This window comes from Morone saxatilis, unplaced genomic scaffold (assembly GCF_004916995.1).
Source record: "Morone saxatilis isolate NCDOM2014 unplaced genomic scaffold, NCSU_SB_2.0 Contig12, whole genome shotgun sequence".
NCBI lineage: Eukaryota > Metazoa > Chordata > Actinopteri > Moronidae > Morone > Morone saxatilis.
In genome coordinates, this window is record NW_023339674.1 from 9380497 (window position 1) to 9407572 (window position 27076).

Here is a 27076-nt window from a genome sequence, read left to right on the forward strand (position 1 = left end):
AAGCCCCCCCCCCCCCAAATAAAGCTAAACCAATAACATTTTATCACAAAATAACGCCTAGTATGTGTTCTTGCATGGCCGCCTGAGATCTTACAGCGTAAAAGCATCAGAGTACTTTCTTTACATCTAGAAAAAAAGGCTAAAATAACATTTGAACACTTTAAATACAATGGGAAATTAGCCACCACTCTTTACTTCGCCGGTGTGAAATGAAATTGCTTCCCTGTGCTTCTTGTGTTCATTTGGAAAATAACTTAATCCAGTCAGCGAGCAGAGCTGACAGCAGCGTGACAGAAACTGCACTGAAATGTCTTTGTAAACTGACATTTATAATGAATCCATCTTTGTGTCCTCTGCTCCCCGCCCTGCCCTTCCCCATCCCCCCACATGCACACAATTAACAGCAACAATAGAGCTGTCCGACTGCAGATGCATCGAACGCCGTTTTATTGACAGGCAGGAGCAAACACATCATAATCCTAACTGACCAGGCTGACCTCGTAAAAATCCAACTCCCATCGACAGAGAGGACGGGGAGCCGACAGCCGCTGTGAATGATTGTATCTGATCTCACTTTATCTGCCGCAGTCACATTTGCCCTCAAAATGGAAGCGAGCCATAAACAAGTTCGGGAAAGAGACAATGAGAATGACACACAGGCAGTTTGAATAGCTTTTGAGTAAAACCAAATACTTCTGTGTGTGAACTGTGGCACAGCACCAAGCAACAGTCATTTATAAATACCCTGTAGCCATCCATTCTTCACAGCTCAACATTCACCTGAAGTTTTCAGAGGCGTTTCCTTGGCCTAAGACACAGCACGTACATGATCTACATGATGTGGGTTTGCTAATTAGGTTTCTCAGTTTGGTTTCCAAAACCCAGTTAATACTGAAAACATCAATTTCTAAAACATATTTAGCTATAAACCATTTAATTTCCAGTCACCTTGATTTTCTTATGCTGGAAAACACCTCTGGAAATTCAATGATGTGTCAGAAATCCAATAATCTTTGAGGACAGGGTTTCTTTATGGTGTGAGAAGTTGTAAGTGAGGCTTCAGTCTGCAGTGCTTTGGCAAAGGATTTTTATGCTCAGCTTCTGTGGGATATAATTGGATATACAGTATGCCCTGCTGACATGAGAAAAAGGTGAAAACCAGTTGATGAAGACAGGACATGAAGCCAGAATGAGCACTATCCCACGCTTACATGCACTCCATTCCTGCCTTCCACTGTCAGCTGCCACTGCTTGCAGATTTGGATAAGAATCAGAAATAGCAGCCAGCTTTCCCAGGGCCCTTGAGAGGAATCTGTTCTAACCGCACTGCTAATGAGTAGTATCATGATGATGGATGCCCAAACTGGGCAGGGCAAAGCTGTACAGACTGAAGGAGGGGAAATGGGTGTAACAGCAATTATAGATTATAAAACCGACGGTGTCGTAAGAGAGCAACTAAATAACTGATACAGCAAACAGTATATTAGTTATTTGGTACTTCTCGTGCAAGGCAAGTCTGACCTAGATAATAATCTAATGAGCGTTCTGTGTGAAAGCTGAAGGTATTCAGCGCCAGTGCAGATGCAGTGATAATGTTTGCGTCTGAAGGCATAGAGATGACGACAGAGATAGAGGGGTTGCAGAAGGTTCAGGGGACAGTCTGTAACACTGCTTGTATACAAACAGGGCAAAGACATGTGGGAGATATTTAATCCGGCACAGGAAGGCTAACAAGGTGCATTGTGCTACAGTGCTGCCCCTTTACAGTGTGTTTGCACCGTCAATCAGAGAAATGGATAGGGCAGGGCAATGAGAGTAATGGTTGACAACTGTGGCCTTAAACACATATCTGGCACACCCAGCCCCAACGGAGGGCAGATATCTGGCCACGTGGCTCAGCAGACTCCACGTTGGCCACCCTAATCAATAGCTGGAAGGGCTGCAGTTTGACTTAAGAAACCCCTAGTTCCCACTCACTGTTCCTCACCAACATGCATTTGTATGCTTCAAGACTAATAAAACATGTTTTTCGATGGTAGCACAGATGTCGCTCTTGATGTGGGGCCACTTCGTGCTGTGGTGCTGTGATGGGCGGATCCTCATCCTCGGTCGCCTCGTCAGGCGTCTCTTGTTCAGGAGAGAGCCGTGCTTGGTTTGTTTTTCTTGTTTTTAGCTCGTTTTTCCTGTCTATCTTCAGCTGTCCTATATAAAAAAAAAAATATATATAGTACATAAGTAATAACTGACACTTCCTTTTTCAGAAAACATTTGCATAGCTGACAACACATCCCTTTGTACTCTCTTGCACACGTTGATGTATATGGTATAGATGCATGTATACATTCTATTATGTATAAAAGCAGGAAAGGTTTGTTGGTGCATTTCCTCATTTCTTACCCGCCTCTAACTTTCAATCAGTTAAATAGTCGACTGGCAGAGTTGTGCAAGAGATACAGCACTAAAAAAAAACCCACTTCAAAACATTGCTCTCAACATCTGTGATGGTAACAAATGAACAAACTGTTGGACACTAGTAAATATTGTCAATATACAGCCGTTATCTGTTATTAGTTGCACCTGTGCCTTTTTTGCTACGACATGTCAAAACATCTGCAGTGGAAACAGTTCATATTGGTGTGAAATGTAAGTTAAGACTCACTCTTTGTATCTGTAGCGTGAACAGACCCTGACAAATAAGACCTCCTGCTATGCACACACAATTAAGGGAGGTCGGCTATTATCATATAGACAAGACGGGGCAACCAGATTGTTGTCACAGGGGTCAAATGTGGCACAAAGATTATGGATCAAAGCCCTCATTGGGTCTTTTAAGCTACAATGTCATAGAAGTGTGCCCTAATGTTCGAGGTGTTGACGGCACAAACGGGATCGAGACCTTGAAAATGTGCAGCTGAGTATCTATATGCATGTTTGACCTGTTTCTTAACCGATTCTTTCAAAGATGAAATCTTTTGAACACATCTTTTCAGAAGCATCTGCAGGCAACAGCACACACGCACTGCTTTTGTTCAAATGAATGCCATCCACTGGGTTGTTGTATGAAAAGAGGCCATTTAGGTCTTTGTTTGTTGACGACTCCAACCTTTCAGTGCAGATCTATTTCTGTGCTAATACTGAGACCAAGGTCATAGTAAAGAGTTTTTTTTTATCAGGAGTGAAAAAGGGAAGGAAAGACTTGAAGCAGCACTCACATATTTCCTTTAGAAAGGAAGAGAAGAAAAGATCAAAAATACATTTCTCACACGCCATGTGGAAAACACAACGTGCGAATCTCTCCAGCTCAAAATAATCATTTCCTCATTCTATATGAAGGCCTTCACACACATAAGGCAGTAGGAAGCTTGAGGGAGTAACCACACAAGTAATCAAGGAACGTGCCAAAATTAAATCAATACTATACAACAGAACACATTCAGCCGAAGAAAGACAGGATGAAAGAGCTGGCCTCAGCCTTTACGCAATCCTTGTTTACATTCCTGCTCCAACCCCCCTCTCCTCCTCCGTATTGAACCCCTGCCAATTTCCAGAATCCCCATGGCTGTACAGTTTCTGACATCAGCTCCATGCTGCACGCTAGGCGTTGGACACGACTGTAATGCTCCGCAGTGCCTCACAGTCAGAACGAGCATGTACTTCACACTCTACTTGGCAGTGGTTCAAAACCAAACGCCAACTGACTGACTGACTTTTTTTTTGTTCCCTCAGTCACACCTATTCTTTCCCCTCCAGCACTGTTCCTCCTTCACTCAGCAGGGAGACTTTAGCCCATTTTATACAGCCTGTTCAATGTGGAAATGTTGCACCGTTATTCTACCTCACCGTACAGCATAAAACGGTTTACGAACACCGCACTGTGTGTGTGTGTGGGGCTGGCAGTAACAGAGCCAAACCGACGTCTGTGTAAAAAAGGGAGGCGGCAGGATGGGACACCCAGTTGTCAAACCAGACGCCGACGCTGTTGTGTTACACGTCACGCCTCCAGTGCTTCTGGAACCACTGCCGTGCTATCTAAAGTCACACAATGGGGCAGCATTATGCCACCGTTGTTTGGTTCAGTGTAAGAAAAAAGCAAAGCCGGCGTAATGACGAGTCTTCGTATGGCAGAATTGTGGGATCTGTGTTTAAAAAGGGCCTTTTCAGAGGTCTTCCCATGCTGCTCCAGCCTTTTGTTTTCATGACATGAACAGGGCCCATTAACCTCTTGTTTTCTTTTTGTTAAACACAGATCGCTGCACACAGAGGATTCTCCAGGCAAAACTCCCCTGTGCTGATTAATTAAACCCCTGCAGACTCCAGTTGGGACAACCGATTTACAGATGATTTTTTACGTAAGTTCAAATAGTTGCTCTGGAGTTAATGTACTCTAGAACAAGTTAAATCCAAGCACACGGATTGGAGAAAGACCCAAGAGTGCAAGTAAAATGTTTTTTGAGTGAAGTCAGAGTTGTGCAAAGACACAGCTTGGTAATTCTTAAACACAGTTTGACATTAGTTGTTCATTAACAGCAGAAAGGCCAGTGGATTAAAATGTATTCATTACATGATCTAAACACGAGGTTCACAGGTTGACAAAATCACCAGCGTGTGGAGAGAATGGGCACAGAAACAAACATGGAGGGACAGCTGCTCCCAGCAGATTTCCAGTAGTTTTTAACAGCTGTGAAAATGCACAACTTCATATAAAACGCAAAAACAACATGCTCTGGCCTATTCATACAACCTTAAGGGAGATCAAAAGGCCTGGACCAAACTACAGAGGAATATAAACCCAGCGAGCACTTATCAGACAGCTGTATCAGCAGAAACCTGACGGGCAATCCCAATAAGTGTCGCTCCCAATTGGCTCCCATTCGTGCTACACTTCCTGTAGTCACTAACAGCCCCTCCCCCCACTCTCAATGAGTGTGTGTGTGTGTGTGAGCAATTTAATGTTTAATGCCATCACCCCTCCATTCGGCCTGATCACGGTGAGTGCCATGAATTTTTAAAGACATCCCTACTTTACTGTCCATCTGGGCTCCATCTGCCCAGCTGCTGGTGTTTAACGCAGACAGAGACACAGGAGAGGAGACTTCAAAGGCCCTACATGGCTCTCTGGATGATTTCTGGACTGAGGAGGATATTGTTTATAAAAGGGCGCAGCGGAGTGGGGCAGTTATATGAATGTATACCATAGCATTGAAGAGACAACACATTAATGAAAACAGATTGTAACTGTACGTCCACAAATATTTTGTGAATTAAGAGCTGCTCTGGGGGTCAAAGAGCTACCATGTTTATGGACGGAATAACTTACTGGCAAACGGTGAAATGAAGTAAAAAAGTGAACAAAAAAGTGAATAAAAATATAATTTTCTCATCCCTTCATCTTTCACATTCATAATGTTTGAGTTTTATTTAGATAGCTATTACTGCTAAGTGCTAGACATGTTCAACAAGGAAGGGTAGGCTGACGAGCAAACACAGCTAAGATGAAATAGTGGGATTTTTATTTTTTAAGATGAAGACTAAAAGACCACTGTGTAGGAGTCACTGGCATCTAGCAGTGTATAACCTCGCCAGTTCCAAGCCTGTAGAAACTACTATTGTACTGCTACTGTAGAAACAACATGGTTCAACATAGAAAAGGACCTGCTCCATCCGCACGAGTTAAAACATACCTTTATATTCCATTTCTGCCAATAGATCCTAATTTTATACGATTAAAAAAAGAAAAGATATACGTATTTTGTCTTCTTAGTTGTGGAAATCTATCTAACAATGCAGGTAGCTTTGAGAGGTTTTAAGATATCCGTCTCTTCTCTGCTTCCCAAATACAATGGAAGTAAATGTGTTTAGTTTAAGGTGCTCAAAGCAGTGAAAATTACATTATAAGCTCACATTTCTTACCAAAACAATGCCCCCAATACTCTGGATGGTCTACAAACCTCCTGGCGTTTAAACAGCTACAGTATCTGCGTGGCTAGATATCACTGCGGATGAGAAAATACATTTCATTGCAAACCTTTCCAGCCTTTGACTGGTGGAACAGATGCATGCAAGCCTATTGGCTGTAGGACAGTGCTTGTATCATTAACTTTAAAAGGAGTGTGAATGTTTCCTGGAAATAAAAATGCAGTGTGCAATGCAAAGAGTGATATTGATATGGATATTTAAAAGGGCAGATGTATGGGGGAGGGTTGCATTGGTATCACTGAAATAACCCAGTTGAAATGGCACTCCACCAGCAAAGCAAATCAGTTTCAATTACAAAATAATCCAATGATGCGGGCATAATTTGATATCTGCACAAATCATGGCCTTCATTTAATTTGGCAGCGCTCTGCCACAGGCAGATATGACACTGTTGGAAAAGTGCCTTGAATATTTTGATTAATTCACTCAACCACAGAGTAATCAGACAGCATAACAGACAGCAACTTGTGGCTTGATTTAGTCTGACCTTTCAGCTCAGAGAGATGTCGGTGGCTGGGTGATCCACCAGGAATGCAGGTTGGCTGATACGTCTTAGCCACACACAACCTGGGGGCAAAACCTCACCTAAAAGTGGGGTTTGTTTCCTCACCTACACGGCGCCTTGGACCTACGTAACTGTGAGGAAGGACTCACTGTACCGCCTCATATTACTAATGTTCTTTAAAGCAGATTCACTACATTAGGACTGGATCTGTTATTAGCCTGCCGATAGATTTCGCTGTGTCACAACTTTCCTTTCACCTTTCTATCTGCCATTTCCCCTAACCTATTAAATCCCCTGTCATGTGAGAAGAGGGATCTGTCTTTTGAATTCCTCTCCTAAGGTTTTCTCCAGTTATTTTTTCTCCTTACAACCTAAAGTTTTTTCCCGGAGAGGTTTTTTCCCGCTGGACTAGATCAGGAACCGTTTGCTGATGTGATCCCCCAGAGGCATTATACACAATATATTTTGGCGAGACATGACTTGAACATAAGACGGAACAGTTCTCAGTTTGAAGAGCTCCAACTGCTGCACACTGATAGAGGCACACCAGGTTTCTGCTGAGGATCTGGGGTTCCTAGTGGCCACATTATCACCCACCCTCAGGCACATTCCAACAGCCTCCACCCACCTGCCCAAAATAAACTGCACAGCCTTAACCCCTTCCTCCCCACCCTCGAAACACTCAGCCTGCACCCGATTCAACTCCACATGGAAGTGTAACTTATTGTCTTCATGTAGAAAGGAGAAACAATATGATCATTGCTGGTTAAGGGGCCAGTTTAACCAGTTTAAAATGTGTTTCCTTTTCAATATTTGATCCATTTTTATGCCAACCATTTGTAATTCTTAAAGAAAACACAGTCACACAGTGAACTAAATACTGAAAAAAAACATACGTAACAACTTGACTGTAATCTGCTGTTAAATGAGAATTTATTTGTATATGTAATTTTTACATTTCTGCCACAAAAGCAGCTGCTGGATACTCACCATTAATGCATAATATACTTTTTTTTTGGTGATCTTTTAGTCATCTTATAGTGCTATTTCTGCTATGCGAGCAATAAGTTACTACATAACTTACTCCTCACTGGAGTCATACAAGATATTAAAATATAATGACAGCATTTTACACCTTTTAACCTCCTGATAGAGCAAGATAATGTGAAAGTTTGCACTGAAAATGCATTTTAAAAAACTGTGGTCTGTAGATTTAACTACCATCTCCTTTTCAGACGACAAAGAGAAACCACAAATGGCAGTTTCAGAAGAAAAAGAAGAAGCAGAAGACAAATGGCACCCTCCAAATATAAATTAAGGTTGAAATCACTGAGTCAGATTTGCATGGGAGTTAGAATTATCAGGGGACAGGCTGTCTTCACCGTAACCGGTCTGTCATTTTCGCTTTAACACTGTAGACACAGAGAATTGTAATCACAGGCCAAAGCTGCAATTATTACTAATCACGGCAATCATCCAAGGTCAAAATTAGTCCTGTGTGAATAATGTGTAAGACTAAAATCATGGATTCATCACAATATTATAAACTCTCAGCAGTAAGGAAGTTGAGAGAAGCAACTCCCCGCAAACGTGACCGTTGAGGCTGCATATCTCATGTTTAAATGCAGAAGATTTAAAATGACAGTCTCCAGTTTGGTCGCCATAGTGGGAGGAGTTTGAAATTGTACAGGCAGGTTGTTTTAATCAACAATGGATTGGGTAACACTATCTTCACAACCAAGATACTGGCTGTCTTGATTATGTAACTGTCGGTGACCGACTGACATGTCATGATAAAAACGAATGTCCTACCTGAAAACCACTAACTGTAGCGAGTATCAATTCAAGTCATTCACACAAAGCTTTATAGTGGGAGGGGTGGACTATTTAGAGAAGCAGAGTATAGGTTTTAGGGGAGTTTTATTCCATTCGCTCTGTAATTACAAGAAATGGGCCTTAAATTACAGAATCTGTGGTTGGGTTTAAAAATGACGCACATGCAGGCTGGGTGAGACGCGCTGAAGTTAATTTACCTCCAACATACTGAAGGCACCAATATACATTCCTGGAAAACAATCCCCAAACTAGTTCTCTTCTAAAAAGGGGGGTTTACTAATCTCTGATCAGATAAAAGACAAGCTGCTGCTCATACCGTTAAACATGTTTTATGGTTAGAGATAGGCCAAGAGTGCGTTTGCATTTCAATAGTGGCTTCCATTATGTCATATAAGCTGCCTTTGCATAAAATGGTGGCTGGGTAAACCAGTAAATCTGCTTTAGTTTTTAGTTTTAAGAGCAGAGGCAATTATAAAGGTTTCACTGATAAATAGTTTCAATTACAGACATTCAAAATGCTGCTCAATGTTCCTGCTTTACATTTGACAAGACAAATTATTACTATTACTACTATTATTACCTCTAAACTGCTGGAGTTTTCTCTTTTTCTCCTTGTATGACATAAATAACTTCTCAAAGGCTTGTGTCTCACTTTTTAGAAGAAAAGTTTACTGTAATGATCCAGTTTCCCCTCATCTCATTTCATACTGCACTAAGTTGACAATCTGATTTGTAGAATCAGAAAACTAAGAGACAAAACATCCCTTTATGTAGCAAGTGTGACATAAAATCCAAGTAAATTAAGCTAAACATTTTCCTACTATCAGTAGTGAACAGTGAGTGTCTCTCGACAGCAGCCCTCCATCTAAACTTAGCTGTTGACAGACTTAAATCCCTTCACGTAAACAGCCCGTCCTATTCCAGCGGGGCCTCCCTCATAATATCCAACCCACTAGCATGTTTACAGTAAACGCAGGCATGGTAAGGCTGTTAAAATGTAGCCTAAACCCACCCCCTCCCCTCCCTTCCCAATGTCCTCAGCGTCTCCTCCTCAGCTCGCAGTCCTATTCGTGACAGGAAACTACACTTTCCCCCCCTCTTAGGCCACATTAGTTAGCGAATGTCAAATCTCAGCGGGTACTAAGCTGCTCCACCAGAATAAGTGATTGTTCGGACCAGAACCTTTGCACCCTGCCAGAATGTCAGGTGGCAAAGACAAACTTTAAAGCCTCAGCTTAGGGTTTATCAACATTTGGCCAGTGGCTGGTGTTAATTTCCCACCCTGGTCGGGTTACTTCATGTGCAGCTGAGAAAGTGACATGATGTGAGAGGTGTGAAGGCCAGATGTGGCTCACAGGTCAACAACCAACATTTTACATTTATTTAACATCCTCAGACTGCTACAGTAGCTGACTTTAGGATATTTTAAGCGGATATGGACCTCCATAATGACATAATCAAACTTTGTAATGACTGAATGTTCAGTAACGATGTTTATTTAAATGTAATTGTCCCTCCTTTAGTTAGGTGACAGTAACAGGAGGTATATGAAAACATCCTACCTGTCTGAACTGCTCCTCGTAGGTCCATTCTCCATGGTCCTGCCCGCCCAGTTGGCTGTGTGTGGCGTGGGGAGGCAGGATGGCTACGCGGGGCTCCTGGTCGACACTAGGACGGGCCTTCAGCAGCTGGGAGTGGGGGTGGAGTTGACGGTGGGGCAGCAGGAGGATGCCCTTCCCGGGAGCCACTGTGTCATGGCCCGTCGGCAGACCCTCCTCCGCCAGGTCGTCGTCAAAGTCTTCTTCCATCTCACCTTCAAAGTCTTCCTCGTCCCATTTCTGTTTGCTGTGCATCAAAAACAGAATGTGGCGATGAAGACCACCGCTCGCACAGATGACGTGTTTTTAAAGCAACCTGACCCAAAAAAAAAATTCAGTACTTACATCTGCTCCTCCTCATCTGACCCCATCATGTCCTTGTAATGCTCCTCCCCTTCATCGTTGTCGTCATCGTCACCATCGTCTTCGCCACCGCTGCTGCGCTCTGACATCGGGCTGTCCGACACCCTCTGCAGCCCGGCGGCTACAGCACGCATGGCCGCCAGCGCTGCCATCTGGGCCTGCTCCGTCTCAGGGGCCGGGCTCCCCATGGGCTCGTCCCCTCCTCCACCTGTGCGGATCTGAGTGTGCTGGGCGGCGGCTTGCTGCTGTAGCTGCTGCTCCATCAGTAGCTTGGCCCTCTGCTGCCTGTGCAGGTTCTCCATGACGGCCTGCAGCTTCATCTCCAGGACGGCGTTCAGCTGCCTTTCCTTCCCCTCCCTCCCCCGCTGACGGAGCACCAATCGGGGGAACGATGGTTGATCCTTCTGTCCAGGCAGGGAAAGAGCCGACCGTGTCTGTGGTGAAGCGGCTAGCAGCTGGCTGGAGGTTTGAAGGTTATGATTGTGTGAAAATGTGGGTCCTTGAGGAGAAGTGAGAGGAGGAGGAGGAGGAGGAGGAAGAGGAGGGGGGTCGGTCGGAGCTCTGAGACATGCAGTCAGTGGTCAGCTGCAGATCTGAGACAGAGGCCTCTCTCTTGTCTCGATGGTTTTTCCTGCAGTTGGGGGAGAAACCAAAGCCGGCAGCCGAGCGTTCGAGTAGCGGATGCAAAGGCAGCGTTTGCTGACAGACTACAAAGACCTAAGGGAGAGAAAAAAAAGTGTCAGACTGCTACTTCCCCACTGACTGCTGGCATCAGTGCCTTCAGTTGAAGGGCAAGGGTACAAGCTTTTTATTGTGGCCATGAAACAAAAACAACTTCCCCCAAAGCATCGAATCAGTCAAATATGTCTCTATTTTTAAAACTTTCCGTTCATCGGCTTGGACATCTTTAACGCTGTCTGATTTGATACTGGTCTGATGAGTCAAAAACCACAGCCTTATTCTGTGCATGTTGCAATTTGTTGTTGCTATTGCGCATGGTATTTGTTTCCCTGTTTTGCAACCCCCTTATCATATAAAGAGTTAAAGAAATAAAACAAGTCCAACGTATTATTTGAGGAACATATTCACATTTCAGGAGCCTGACTGAAGTTTTGTAGTTGCAGAAGAGCAGAAAACTACAGCGATGACTACAGCGACACCCTGTCAACTCAAATCACAAGTTAAGAAAATGCCCTATTTCAGTATGAAATCCATGTGAAGCATAAATACTGTACAGAGGGCCTGAGTTTATGTTCGTTGTGCAACATTTGCAGATTTACTCAAACAAACAGACCAGACAGGACAAAATGTTTCAGCCTTCAACAACAAGAGGAAGTGAAATCACAGGAAGAACCGTCACTTTCTTCACCTGGTTGAGACCAGACGAATTTCAGCCCACCAGCAGAAATGATCAGTGTCATTGTCTCAAGTTTGTTAAAACACAAATAATTAATATTCAGAAGTGGAGGTTTTGCACAGGTATGACTGGTGTGTTTTTCCCCTCCTTAAAATGTTTTATTGCAAGTAAGAGACAGTGGGGAGTTTTTCTGCGACTTCTGTGGGCGGTGATGCTTCTCCTACATACCTGTTCCCAAAAGTGCTCAGGTATGCAAAGCAGTCTCTGTTATAAGAAACAACCTTCTGGTATTCTGGTATCAATAATGTCTGTTCCCTACTGTCAACTATTCGAACAGCGAGTGACAGTTTATCCTGCCCACTCGCCGTGTGCTCGAGTTCAAAATGTTGAGAAGTCTGGGTTTGGGGAGGTCTCAGATCAGTCAGGGCGAGATAAGAGCTGCACACCACCAAGTCAGCAGCATGTGGGGAAATAAATTTCGGGTGCAGGTGCTGGACATGCTGAACAACGAGTCATGACAGGAGGCTGTGGTGACTGTATGCCACCACTCATTCAGCTACGCTGACTAATACACGCAGAGTCCTCTGTAACCACCACCTGCTCTGATCTTGTACTTTTAGAAACTTCAGGTTTTGCATTGCACTTATACACTCTGAACGCATGAATGATAGGTTTGATTTGTGTCACTATTTACACTATTACTATTCCCACCCTGTGCTGATATTTAGGTGTTAGGTTGCTCAAAGACAGCATGTTGCACCAATATTCAGAGACTTTAAAGTATTTTCTACCTTTGTTCCCTCCTGTCACGTCTTTCACGTGTGATTATTCTACAGGGACTTAAGTGAAACTTGTCTCATCTATCATTGTCTTTGCCATTATTACAACTGACCACATCCAACAAAACTATAAAAGTTAAAACAGTATTTAAATGTTTAAATCACATTTTTATTAGTGCAAAAAGTCTCAATGCATTGGCACCATCAGGCTCATAAAACACTAAAACTCCAATGTTTCGCAAATGACTTTAGGTCAGCAGCCGCTCCAGACTGTTACTACTACACATTCAGGCATGCTTACCTGCATCGCACTGCAATGAGTATATAACCATAAGGAATCATTATTTTCTTGGAAGGCCAGGCTAAGAGAGTTGTTTTTCTCCTCTGTGCGGTTCTGAGTAAATCACACCAACATTTCATTGGAAACAATAGTGTAATTAGGGAGTAGACTTGTTCTGCAGCGTAAACAGTATCTACATCAGGTTCAAGGCTGGAGACTGAAATCAAGTTCTGCCTCAATTCACAGGAAAATGGACTGTTTTCCATATCTTATGTTTACATAGTCATGAATACACGATGAGAAGAGAGACAACACCCACAAGAATCCTGGTTATCACGGTTAATCTGGAAGTGTTTCCGTAAAAACAGAGGAGTTCATCTTTACGCAGTATCCCTAATCTCCAAAAATGTAAGTAAATGTGAAAGTCACAATTGACACATCAGATGTGTTAATGCATGTTTCCTCATATTAAAAAAAAAAAAACAAGCCAAAAATTGTTTCCACAGCTCTTGTTTCCTTGATATGTACACTTCTGCTCAGCTGTTTTCTCCACATCTTAAAAACATCAAGGAAAAGCTGAGTAACGTCTTAAAACATGAACAATTACCACAGTTTGTGTATCTGTGGTCAGGAGGAATCAATCACAATGCAGACAGCTGAGCCACAAGGCAAGTCTGAAGAAAAACAACAAGACAAATGCTCTCTGTCCTAATTAAAACACCCAAGCAGCAGCAGTTAGCACACAGTTGATACCCCACTCAGCTGGTCAGATGCCCCCGACCACATCTAGACTTCAAAAAAAGAAAAAAGAAAACGTTCTGCACACTACAGCAAAGACTCTTAGAGATGTTTAATAAAAAAAAAAAAAGCAACACATCGACAAAATGTTATATCTCGCAACAGCCAATAAATGAACCACAGCATGCACAGGAAAAAGTATTTCAGCCGCCGTGTACTATGGCTGTATGTTTAGAGAAAATGTTGCGCAAGGAAATAAGAGCTGTGAAACTTGTGTTTCTTCAGCGGGTGAAGGAAGTGACAACTGACGGAGCAGATGCAGCGAGGCGGCCGACAGATATTCAATATTGATTCATTACATTCTTTAAGGGCGATAAACGCACAACTGAACGCCTGCAGTTGTCAGATAGAGAATAACCCCCAGTGTAAGGAGGATTAAAACATCTTACCTAACAGGATCTGGTTTGACTGAGACAAGTTGTCACTGTTCTGCTAAAACCAGAGAACAAAAACAGGACAGCGCGCTAACAGTGGAAAGACACCAACAATTACTGCTGGCACACATTATTTTGCATTAAGTGATTTAGGCAAATTCACTTCAGAACAGCCCCTACATGTTTGTATGTGCGCACTATATCATTAACAACACCCATTACTCAACATGTCAAGCAGCCACGCTTTGAACCATTGTGCAAATAAGCCCAATATCTAACGCTCACTCACTCAACGACAATACTGCCTCTGATGCCGTCTCTGACTGTGTCATATATGTAATTTCAATAACAGAAGTGATTACAACAAACCTGTTATGTTGACTCTTCCTGTGCAGGGGGAAGCAGAAGTGGTCGCTTTGTTTCATGCCACTGTTCATCACAGGCATGATTTCCTACATGCTAGATGGTGCAAATTACATTGCGTCAGCACTACACATGTTCTTGCTTCCCCAAAATGAGGAGGCATTTTACGTTCTCATACACATGAAATCTTCCATGATTGCAGTAACCGCCGTGTAATGTCACAGAGACGTAGTAGTTGTTTATGTAAACCACCAAGTCTGCAGGTTTTATTTCAACCAAACACTACAGCAGCTCTTCCCCCTCAACACACCTCCAACAGACACCTCAATAAACATGAGCAACAGGCATTCCACATCTGTGCACCCCGGCATTCACGCTCTCCACTCTTCACATGCCAGTGCTCCGCTACGATCGCCTGCCGTTGTTCGGCTGCACATGAATCCCAAATGTTGTCACATTTTCCAGATGTGTGTAAAGAAATTACATCTTGTATTTTGAGATTTTTGATCCTTTAAAGCATCGGTTCTCAATAATATAGAGGAACAGAATCCTGCTGCTTTATATTGCGACAAGCCAGATACTGATTCATACGTGTGTTTAGGGTGAAAACGTGGAGCTGGTAGAGCTACGCTAACACTTTTTTGGGTGCAAAATTGCTAGAAGTTGCCTTTGGTATCTCATTCTCACACATTATGAATAACCAGACCTTGGTGGGAGTGATAAGGCATTTAATATCTAAACCATAGCTCAGCAAAACCAAGCAGCCCCGGTGGTCCAGGGATGAATCCTCTTAAAAAACCCTGCTGGGGCTTTATACCGTAGGCACGGTGGGAAATCACCACTGTACGTCGGGTAATTTCTTGACATTATAAACCCCATGGGACAGAAACCAGCTATTATTTGGAAGTCCTGCTGTGCTCACAAACCTTTGCATAGCTGATGAATTCTGAGAGTAAGTTGCTGCTCATTTTTCTGCCAGTCAAAATGCTTTAGAGATTAAATTACCGACTTGCTTCATGGTTTTGCTCCTTTACTCTGTAACATTTACTATATCTGAGTAGTGCGGTAAAGACTATTTTCCAGCTAAGGAAGTACTTGTATCCTCCAATTATCCTTCCAGACCTTCATCAGTGCTGTTTTAATGCAATAGTTTGCCTCTGTGTCAGTACAACTACTTGGCATCTTGTATGATTTCATCCTGTGGTGATTTTTTAAAGGGGAAAATGTTGTTTTAGAGAGTTTGAAAACTAACACAGCTGATTAAAAGTGTCTGCTCCACATTTAACGCTGCCTGTCTGTCTGTTTGCTGTCTGATATGTTGCCTTTTCTCTCACATTCATGTTTTCACTTTTACATTTTGATGCTTAAAACTGAATTTTAAGACACCGTAGACAGAGGGGGAATTAAATTCAAGCGTCCAACCTACTTGCAATTCCTGTCTTTGACCGTTACACTGAATCCCAACCACCAGTGACCTCTGACCCCATGGAGAGGGCAGGGTGGGGACTATTTGCCCTCAGGAGATATAGAAACGAACACCCCGTGCAATAAAAAGCCTTATACAATGTAAAAGACAATCCCTCAAAATGCACAGCTGACTATAAGACCCTTAGGGCTCATTTAACACCTTAATTGTCTAAATGGAGGCCGGCCTGCAGGGATAGGTGGCGGGGGGGGGGGGAGGACTCAGGGACGGAAAATTTGAGCCGTTGAATGAAGGATAGAGTGGAACGATGAGAGCTAATGGGTTATTCCCTCTTTTTCTTTTTTTCCTTTTTTTTTTAAACCCACATTTGAGAGAGAGGTGGAAGATTGCAAGGTCTGAGCAAACAAGACAGAGTGATAAGACCGAGAGCTAAGGGTCTAATTCCAACGAGATAAAGAGACCCGCACCGCCTCACATACATGCACACATATATACGCACATGTGTACATACGAGGCCGGCTGCTTGCGTGGACGAGAAAGCCTGTAAAAAAGGTAGAAAGAGCATTAAAGTCTTCTAATACCACAATCCTTTGTACGGTGAACGTGAGGGAATCCGTCTTTGTGACTTTTCTAACATGTGTGCTACAAACTTAAAAAAAAAAAAAAGGTTCTCACAGAGCAAGACACATGACGACGGGGTTTTTCCTCAGCAAGTAGTTTTGTTTTCATGTACCAACCTCAGTGCAGATACATATCTTGCATTTCAACATTTTGGAATAAAAGTCTTCATTTCCTTTTATGTACTGAAAGAACAGACCATACTGTTTTGCCTGATAAAGCCGTGTGGTTTGAGATGGGACTGGGTGAGGTCTTTGTGAGACTTAAAACTGGGTATTAAAATGAACTCCTGTCTGTTCTGCTTCACTGAGAAATCAGAGAGAACTAAAAGCGGCAAAATCCACGAGATGTATGATATTTCGCTGCCATCTCTGGCGCTAAGCGCCGCAGTTTCAGCTCCTTCACTTCCTTAAGAACGCATGGAAATCAGAGTGGGTGGTACTATAATGTCTTCCTTGGATTTTCTGTTGATGCCGTTTCTGCACTGTACTTTCTTTATCAAATTAGCTATCGTGTTAATGCTACACCTGTTTTGAATAAAAAGACTCCAGCATGACTTGTTGTCGGATGATTTCTACCGTAACCAGCTTCAGGACACGGTGTATGTGTGGTCGGCAGGTTACATTATATTATCAGTCAGCACACTCATACACCGAGTCAGCGTGTACTAATACATTAGCAGTTAAACAGGCTTTGTACTGATGTTATCAACACAAACATTCTTCTTCAAATAAGACACTATGTCCAATCCTGATATGTGAATATATCAGTTCAATACATCACAATGCAGCACTGTTGAACAATATGTAAAATTATCACCTCTAAGGTTAGCTGACATTTCACTTTCTCAAGATTTTTAGTTTTGTACTTTACTTTCACTTAACATATTAAGTGATAGTAGAATAAAAGACACTGAAGACCATAAGTCAATTTATGTATACACACGTTTTTATATGTATACCTTTTTAGATAGCGTAACATAACATAACATTTAACAGGTTTCTTAGCTCCCTTATTATCATATGTTTAACAGAAAAACCGCCCAGCAGGAATTAACTTCTAGCTTGTTTGTTCTACACAAAGAAATTAAATTAACCGTTTTTCCCTGCAGCTCTAATCAAGATTGGGAGTTTTTGTGTCTTTTTTTTTTTCCTAGGAGAGGCTACCAATAAATCTAAAGAGGCACTTTAAACAGTATGAGGGGTAAATGTTATAAAATAAATTAGTGCCACGTGTCCGGTGCTGTGTTGTGCACCTGGCAAAAACCTTCAAACCACATTCAGACAAGAAGGGCCGGACCTATGATCGACAGAGGGAAAAGACCTCTACCTAAATCTGCTTCTTACATTTAACAGTGGAGAACAGAACTGAAGCACAAACATTAAAATAATAAAAGATAAAGTATATTTAGCCTTCTTCATAAATTGTATTAAATTATTATTAAACGTCCATGCAGCAATATTTCATATTAAAATCTCTTTTCATTTAACGAAGTATTTAATATTGATAGAGTAATTTTATATAAAGCGTTATGTTGTTTATAACTCTTCATCATGTAAACACAGTTTTTTACGCATTTATTATGACAGAAGCTAAAGAGTGACTGCGTAGGGAGTCGCCCAACAGTAGCCATTCATGATCCTTTCTACATAACAAAAAAAAAAAAAAGCATAAAAACAAGAAGTCGGTCAGTGGTGCTGGTCTTGATTATGCGTCCCTCTCTCACATTCCTTGCAGTATTACCTCGCAAGGCAATAACACAGGCTCCATTGAGCCCCATTGCACCAACAACAAGATCATTGAGGAAGTGTCGCACAGACTCGTCACGCACTTTCGACTGACCTCTCCGAGCGAGCCGAAGGCAACGCAGCAAGCCAAATCTGATTAGCCCCAGCTATGCCATAAATTAGGTTGGCATATAGCAAAAATAATCCATTGATTCACTTCCCAGCAGTGAAATCTGTGGCGATCTATCAAAAGCAACAGGAGTCAGCTGTAGGTGATTTGTCGTAACTGATGTTACAGCACGATTGATCGGACCTTTGTTCTAATGAATATAAAGAAGGTCTGGATTTAAGTGTTGCCTCAATCGAAATGATTGAGGCAAAAAAAAGTGAAGGACAAAGGAAAATGGCTCGTCTCTCTCTGTGGTGGTAAAGTGATATGTCATGTTCTTATTTGACTGATGATCTGATGACTTTACAGAGAGTGAATATTAGAAAAATCTCAATTCATTTTACTAATAGATTCACACTGGGAGATACACTTATGGTAGTACAAACTATAGCCCTGATGGGTTGGACTGATGGTTTTATGAGGTCCAGATATTCACTGATTACCGATATGGCAGCCGATGAAGTGAATTTTTGAGCTTTTTGATTTTTGAGTATACAAAGACACTCCTAAGGCTGCTTACTTAAACAAATAACTTTATTAAAGTTCAATATTCTTTAACATATTAAATCATTTAACATATTCGCTAGATTGTCAACCATTGGCTCATACTGGAGGACATACGCCGTTACAATGACGACATGTATCCCAATATCGGCCAATATATCGTTCTGGCTCTATTCAAAACTAATATTTAACATTGGCACATCACTATGAGTAATATCAGTAACAACCTAAAAAAAGGCTCGAGTATAGGGGGTCAACCTCTACAAATGGAACAAAATATTCCTACGTGGGTTGAAAAGACCATATATTTAAGTATGTCACTATTCAAAGAGCGGACAGCCCACGGAGAAAAACATTTTAAACTTAAGCTTTATGTGACCACAGGAGGAGTCATCAGATGAAGAGTTAAGTCTCTGCTGATTCAGCTGAAATGTTTGCTGGCGTTTATGTCTGCCGCCTCGCTGGTGGATATTGACCTCGCCATGTTACAACCTCACCTACAGCTTCACGTGGAGATTGTAGTATTATGAGAGCAAACACACATTTTGTGATGACGGTTGCTACAAAAGCAAAACAATGACTCTCCATGTCAGTTTAGGTTCAACTCTGGTTCAAATGTTATTCCAGCTCTCGTTCAATCCACTTTAACACCTTTTCTGATGCTATTTTGACAGAATTTAAACAGCCAAAACTGGAGTTGAGTGCAGGCCTATTGTACTGGATTGCGTTGTACAGCTGTTATTGTGTCATTCACTTTAGATTAACTTATTGCTCCATAGCGTCAGTCGGTTTTTACCAGAAAACCATGTGATTCTCTAGTAACTCACATTTCCCTGAATATAATTAGTAAATCTTACATTAAATTGCGTAAACATTGCGTTATACTTCACAAGTACCTCTACAACTGCCCTAAATGTCTTCAAATCTGTGCCTTTGTCTTGGTTACTGTGAGCTACAGACCAAACTCAGTCAAATTCCTCACATGTGCAAAGTGACTTTGCCATAAAAACCTTCAGAGATTCAGGAGGCTGCATGTTGCTGCTCGCAGAGTTCAGTGCAAAGCTATTGTAACTCTAGACTGACGGTATGGTGACAGTTCCTCCAGTGCAGAGAGTAGGGGTAGGGGGGTTGCATTTTCACTGAATGGCATGAAACTGGATTAACGTGTTAGTTTATATGGTGACTGTGCAGTCACGTCATGGCATTGTGACCTTTAACAATCAAGTCTTTTGTCTGCACAGAGGCGATGGATGAGTGGAAATCTTACATAAAGCGCTCTGTGCTTTGTACATGGGAGACACCCACTTCTGTGCTAAATGTGGAATATAGTTTCATGTGCCCGTGCTTTGCCTAATAAAATCTGGCAGCTATATCTGCTCCCGAGGGATGTGTATCTTTTGGCAAGCATCTGATTAAATTAGCTTTTGATTGCTTGGGCAGGCCGCCAGCACTAGCAGACGCAAATATGAAACACAAATGCTTCAGGTTTGATGGACATGTCAGCATGTTGCAGCTGTGTGGTGGTGGTATCCAGGCAGACAAGTACCAGGATAGATCACGCTGACACTGACCCAAGTGTTGGCTGCCGACTGAATACACAAAGCCTACAACTGTGGCAGCAGCGTGGTTCAGGAACTGCAGGGTATCCCAAAAGCTCAGACCCTTCCTTAGTCTGCTCTCTGCCTGCGTCACCGTCAGCCCTGCTGGGATTCCCCCATGGCTCCGGCCCAGGCAGTGAAGTAACTTGTGAGGTTTTTTTTTTCCTGCATTTTTTGGCAGGATAACAGAGTTGAAGCCCCACGTGCCGCACAGGCCCTTCAGAAATGTAGCTTTTGGCACAGGAACAGCTGAAAGTCAGCCAAGCCACGCTGCTTCCCACTTCTTTTAATGGCAGGAAAACTTGTGGTGTGCAGACAGCGCTCGCATTCACTGTGATACAGCTCATGCTGATGTTTACAGGTGGGTTTTTACTGAAATATTCAAGTGACACAATGTAGGCCTTAAGCCAAAGCCCGCACCCTTAAGCCTTGCAGGGTCATTTGAATGCAGTGACAACATAAAAAGCAACCTTTATAAGCCTGTAGAGGATTACAGTTTGATAATAAGAAAACAAGCAGACGTCAGACCTGTTTGTCTCGTCTGTGGCTGTTTGTCTGTCATTAATTCACAGCCACTAGCTAGTTTAGTGGCCAACTGCCAACTGACTGCCACTCACTCAGCCATGATTTGCAGGAGGCAAAATGAGCGCGCTATTTGCACATTACACTAACCCCTTCCAAAATGTTTTTCAAATACCCTCGAGCAGAGATCAGGCATCTTACAGGAAGCTGTGTGGATTTGTGCTTTTAAAAGGTTTCAGTGACAACACACGCCTTTAATCTTGATATGTACACTGAACAAACACACTAGGAGGTGTGAATCTACAAACAACAAACTGAGAACTCTAAGGGATGGACATGACTTGTATACACAGAAGCCTTTTGTGTGGACAGGAGTTGGTTTTTAATAAAAGATAAACACATAAGAGGACACAGGTTTTGATATGTGAAGAATGAGAAGGCACAGCAAATACTGTCCCTATGTCCAAACTCAGATAGAAGTAGACAGTCATGGAGGACGGCCAAGCAGCAATACATGTGTCCGCTACGACAAGATATGAAATTGGGGCTATCATTAAATGTTCCCCTCTGATATGATGGGAGTTTCTTATTGACTGGAAAAAACATTCGGGAAAGTTAAAAAAAAAAATAAAAAAAATAAAAATGATCAAACTAGGGCTACAAATTCTGTTTATTATTGATTTATTTTAACAATCTGTTCATTTATCTTAGAAGTAATTACTTAAAATGACTTATTCCTTATGATCAATGACCAATCAATCTTGTTGGAGAAGCTAGAACCAGACAGTATTGGGCTTTTTTTCGTGATAAATAATTGATGATGATCAATTATTGAAACAGTTTTTTGCTGACCAACAGTTTCAGCACTACACTAAATTTCTATACAATAAAATTTTCCATCAGCTGTGACAAACTTTAGAAATACTAATAAAGCTAATGCACTTGTTAAATCGGTAAAGACATAATAATCGAGCTGTATCAAAATGGTTTAACAACTAAAATCCTACAACATGTGAAAACACAACATATTATTTTTATACTGCCACTTCTTCAACTCCACCCTTTGATGGGAAAGTATACAAAAATACGACACATGCGTCAGTTCTTCTAATCAAGAGAAACCACAAGCGTCTTTATATAAACCCGCTTTCATAGCCAGCAGTGTTACTTATTAGGGCCAGGCCACATTATGCGAAAGCAAGGGGAGAGAGGCCTTTTAAGATCTGAACTTGATCACCGGCCATACGTTTCTAATCCACAACGTAAACGCACCCCCGCACCACCACCACCACCACCAGCAGCAGCAGCAGTATCTCCATCGGACACACTGAGCCGGTGCCGGCCACAGGATACCATATGCCAGATTGGGCCAAACAGATTAGTGTGTCAACTTCTGGGCAAGCCTCTAAGGTGATTGGAGGATGGTGGGGTGCAGGGTGCAATGAGGGCCTGGAAATCTCTCTTAAAGAATTTCAGGGCTTAATAATCACACTGGGAAGCCGGAGGTGCCAAATTCCACAATTTACCATTTCGCACTTTCTTTTTGTGCACCAGCTATAACTTTAAACTTCAAAATGATGCCTGGTTTCCTGCCCAAGTGGGTGGTAAGGGACCAGGTAGGCTCCAGCATTCGACCCAGTGCCTGGTGGTAAATCCTCCTTTCCCCATAAAAATCTAAAAGTAAACTTCCAAAGGAAAAGACGCTCCGGATCTCCCTCTTCACCCTGTTCCTGTCGTTCAGATTTCTGGTTTCAAAATGTCATTTCCTCATTACTTTGTGCAGTCACAGCGAACCCAAAATATACCAGAACACATTAAAATAAACCTTCATTGTGCAAAGGGACATTTCATAACATGTCTTCCTGTCAACTCGCGGCAGAATGAAACATATCGTCCATTACCTTATATTCTTGTAACAAAAACAGCTGAGGTTTGTATCATGTATCTATTTTTGACACTACAACACGTTTTTTTTTCCATCTCATGAAGGTAAAAAGCCTCTGAAAGCGCCTTTATGTCAGACTAGGACGATGAAAACCTCCAATGAAACCAGACTTTCTAACTGTTTTCAGAGCATAAATGTCTAAGGTCATTAAGAAGTGCTATACGAGGCTTTAAAACCAAACCAGCTTCCTGTGCCTGTACGCCCCCCACCAACAACAACTATTTGGTAAGAAACTACAACACCAACCACAAACCAAGTGACTTTTGGTTGTGGCTGTGAGGTTTGTAAGCCCGATGCAACCAAACCAGACAAGAACATCTAAAGCTCTTCCTGAATCCACTTGGTATGAAGAAAAGTTTCCTCTTTTAATGTCCGCTGACGTCATTTAGAGGGAATACACTGGCAGCTTTTCCCACCACCCTGCTGTAGTAGTGAAGGCAGCTCATTGTGTCCGTATCACTTCCCCTGACATACTGGACTTGATCTCAGCCACTACCAGATGATGACAGACTCTTTTATCCACCTACTCCACCTTTGTTTTCCACTTCCACAAAAATACCAACTAATAACAACTAAAGTACAATTGGAGACTTAAGTCAAATCCCACTGGTTGGATGTTAAAATGGAGGTAGATCTGCGGCTGTGTTGATCCTTAACTGTTTTTTTTTTTTTTTTTTACATCTTTACACAAACATGTAGGCGGTTTTATGTGTGTTTAGCTCCTGAACGGGAATGAAATTGACATAGTCCTGTCGTTGGACCTGATGTGGACAGCCCTACCTAAATCAATATTACCTAGGGCTGCACCATTAATCGAAATATTATTGAAGTCGCAACATGCAAATGGCAGATGCTGCAGTTTATTGATAAGGGTAGCGAGAGTTGCCATTGGAGATCCCCAGAAATCATCATTTTAATAGGGTTTTTTTCCCCAGTTGATTTGTGATGCAAAAATGAACTTCCCTGCACTAATCACGAACTGTAATATCTGTCAAAATAACCGCAATATGATGTTTTTACCGTATCATGCAGCCCTAATATGACCATGTTTTTTTGTATTAATAATGTAGTGTAGCAAAAACACATAGAAAGCAGCTTCACATCCATTCATAAAGCCACTTCTTTTGGTTCTGAGTCATCCTACTGTCCCCCTAACATGACATTTTGTCAGACCAAACTTTCTTTAACGCCCAGTCGTTGATGCTGTCACATGCAGTGGCTTTTATATCCAACTGAAAGGGCAGCAGGACGTACTGTAACGTTAGTGGATGTTTAATGGCGTTGGAAAAAAAAATCAATTTGTACAGGACGTGCTGTCACCTCAATGAGCCAAATCATTAAACAACAACAACAACAACTCCTTAATTAGCAGTTTAGCACACAAATCTTTTTGTAGAAAACACGAGCAGCTGGTGTATCCGACATTGGCCTCTAGCTAAGATAATGCTGTGAATAATCAGCTTGTAATATTAGCTAAAGTAGCTGCCAAGTTATGGTTTTACGTTGTGTGACAGCGCTCCTTCTAGAATCGAATTAACGGTCGGAATTCGAACCGTTAATTCGGTTTTAAAGTTACCGTTCGTTTTGAAAGCTCGCAGTTCGATACGATCTCGCTCGCGACACACAACGTTCTTTTTTTTTACGTTTCTCAAACGTTACATTTGAATAAAAACTCGGTGTAACCGCCGAAGAAACCTTGTAGAAAAATCAAACACCGGCTCTTCCGTTAGATTTTTTTTACTACAAAAAAAAGCCATTAAAAATAAAATAGTGCCATTACACGCAGCGTAGGTTGAATTACCAACACTGGGTGACATACGGCAGGTGAGTTCATCCGCTACCTTAGCTATACAGTATTGATTAGGCGATTTGATAACGCCATATCGATCCAAAATAAAGAAAAGGCTGCGTCCTGTAAGTGAAGAGTAAAACAAAAAGCAGCAGAAGGAGGAAGCCACACAAACGAACATCAAGCACACACACATAAATACGGCAAACGAAAAATAAAGAGAAAACAACTTACCACGTCGGCTTCCGTTCCGTTTTTACACTCTTTGGAACCGGAAGAAACATTCCTGTTTTTTTCCCCAGTCTGTGAACGCGGTCTCTTCCCCCCCACCGCCACTTCGGGTTTACGCACCGGGGAAAAGGCACCAGAAAGAGGAAGAGGAGAGCTGGTTCGTGTGTTTATCGGCTGCAATTAAGCTGGGTTCATGTGACTGCATGATAGCCACGCACTCGGCTTTTGCGTGTAATTGCGTTTTCAGAGTATTTTTTTTTTTTTTTATTGAGTGTTCTTCCTGTTCGTTTTGTTTGGAGACCTCTCTCTCGCCAAATCGCCTCAGAAAGCAGACAGATGCAGAGACAGACAGAGAGAGACAGAGAGAGAGAGAGAGAGACCAGAGCGGTGGAGACACTCCCGGGCGCGTGCAACACGTCAGCATCAGGTTGGTCTGACCAAATCAGTAATCAATGCAAATTCCAAGTAACCTCTGAAGAGTCAGCAGGCGGCCCAGACGAAGAACCACCACTCACAGCGCCTCCCTTCCCCAACACACACCCTGGCCACGAGCAGGCGCGCGGACGTGCGGTAAATCTGGGGGGGTGTGAACTGTATAACAGTGGTGTATCAAAGAGTGCAAAAACAAAAGAAGAAAAAAAAAGAAGATACTTTTATTTTGCTACTTTGTGACAAATATTCAGAATTCCTTTGCATTATTATTCCACTAAAAGGTTTCTAAAAATATCCAGAGTTTGAGCCACATTTAGAAAAAAAAGAGGACAAACTGCAAATACTAAATTGCCTGCCACACCAGCTTCTTGGCTTTTTCAGGTTTGTTATTGCTGTTAATGTCATATTTGTGTTACATTGTCCTATTTATTAGGGTTTGTGATTGTACAAATATGTACACATTCATGCATTTAAGCTGATTATTATTATTGGTTTTATAACTGTTAATATATGTTTGTTTTGGCAATATAAGCACTGTTTTTTCATTCAGACATGCTGTCAAAAGATGATCCAAAGAGCTCAAACTGACTTTTATCTCCATATACTAAACAGATAAACTCCTTTTTTGACTGTATCCACTTAAACAGAAACAGATTGTCTGTGAAACTGGATGAAATATGGTTCACAAACAATGTATTTTATCTATTTTGTTCATCGGTGAATCATTTAAAGTAAAATTTCAAGCAAAAGTGACAAAACATTTAGTAGTTTCAGTTTTCAGTTTTAAATTTTCCTACAATTTAATCAAGAAAATAATCTGCAGTTTAATCAATAATGAAACCAGCTGTAAGCTGCAGCCCTACAAATTATGTTTATTCATTTCCTGATTTTTAATGTTTTATTGTTTTCTTTCTTATGACATACTTTCACATCTTTGAACCTCTAAAGTTATTCAAACAAAATTATCTTTTTTATATTAATATAAATTAATACATTGTAAACTACAGTGTTTATACTGAAAACTGTGTTTTGTTTACATTTCTCCTTTTAGTGTTGACTTTTGGTAAAGACTTGTTCAGTGATGGCGTCAAAAAATAAGCTTAAAAGTGAAAAGTGAATTTAACCAGCCCTTTAATATTACTGACTAGTTTTTTTTAATCTATATAACTGATGCAGTGTCATTTCATTTATACACTACAACACTGATTCTGAAAATATGAAGGTGGTAAAGTGGTTTATTTAGCTGATGGGAACTCATCTCACTTTAAGGTGCTAACTGAATGAATGACTTAAACTGGGATAAACTGATTATTAATACCAAACTTGTGATGGAAACTGACAGTTCTCTTATTAGACGCACAGTTGGAGAAAATATCTCAATGCAGCCGTCTGGTTTTGAAATGAAATCACTGAAACCTAAAAGAACATCTGAAATCCAACATAACTCAAATTAAATGAGCTCTTTTTTTCAGTTTAATTGAAGATAAAACCTGTGTTTAGGTGTCACACAGTGAAACACAAGGACTAATTATACATTTTATAGTGGAACTGAAGATAAACCACAATGCAAACAAAGGACTGGTCCATTCACGGAGACCAAACTGGAGTAAAAACCACACATTTTAAAGAGAAAACTGACTCAGCCACAGTTAAATAAACTCCAGTCTTTTCTGTCCTCATCCCCACTGACTGCTCGGTCGCTGGTTTGCAGCTGTTTTCTTAAAAGAGATATTTAAAAACACCCAAATGATCCTCCCTCTGCCTCATCAGGCGTAATGGGATCCAGGAGAGGAGTGTGCTGACACCGTGGGGAATAAAATTAAAATCAAACGTGGAGGGCCGCGGACTCTCTGCGGGCGATGACAACCAATAATTTCACATATGGT

General features: G+C 41.7%; 1 protein-coding gene across 2 annotated transcripts in view; it reads right to left on the bottom strand.

The window, feature by feature from the left end:
* arid3a (AT rich interactive domain 3A (BRIGHT-like)) overlaps positions 1 to 25031 on the bottom strand; it is a 40320-nt gene extending 15289 nt beyond the window's left edge. For both annotated transcript variants that reach the window (XM_035653758.1, XM_035653757.1), the window contains exons 1-3: positions 24762 to 25031; positions 10261 to 10995; positions 9880 to 10162 (exon numbers count right to left, since the gene is read on the bottom strand). In XM_035653758.1, the coding sequence (XP_035509651.1) occupies positions 9880 to 10162; positions 10261 to 10598 (621 nt within the window). In that variant the 5' untranslated portion in view covers positions 10599 to 10995; positions 24762 to 25031. The remainder of the gene's footprint in view (positions 1 to 9879; positions 10163 to 10260; positions 10996 to 24761) is intronic.
* Positions 25032 to 27076: the final 2045 nt, after the last annotated feature.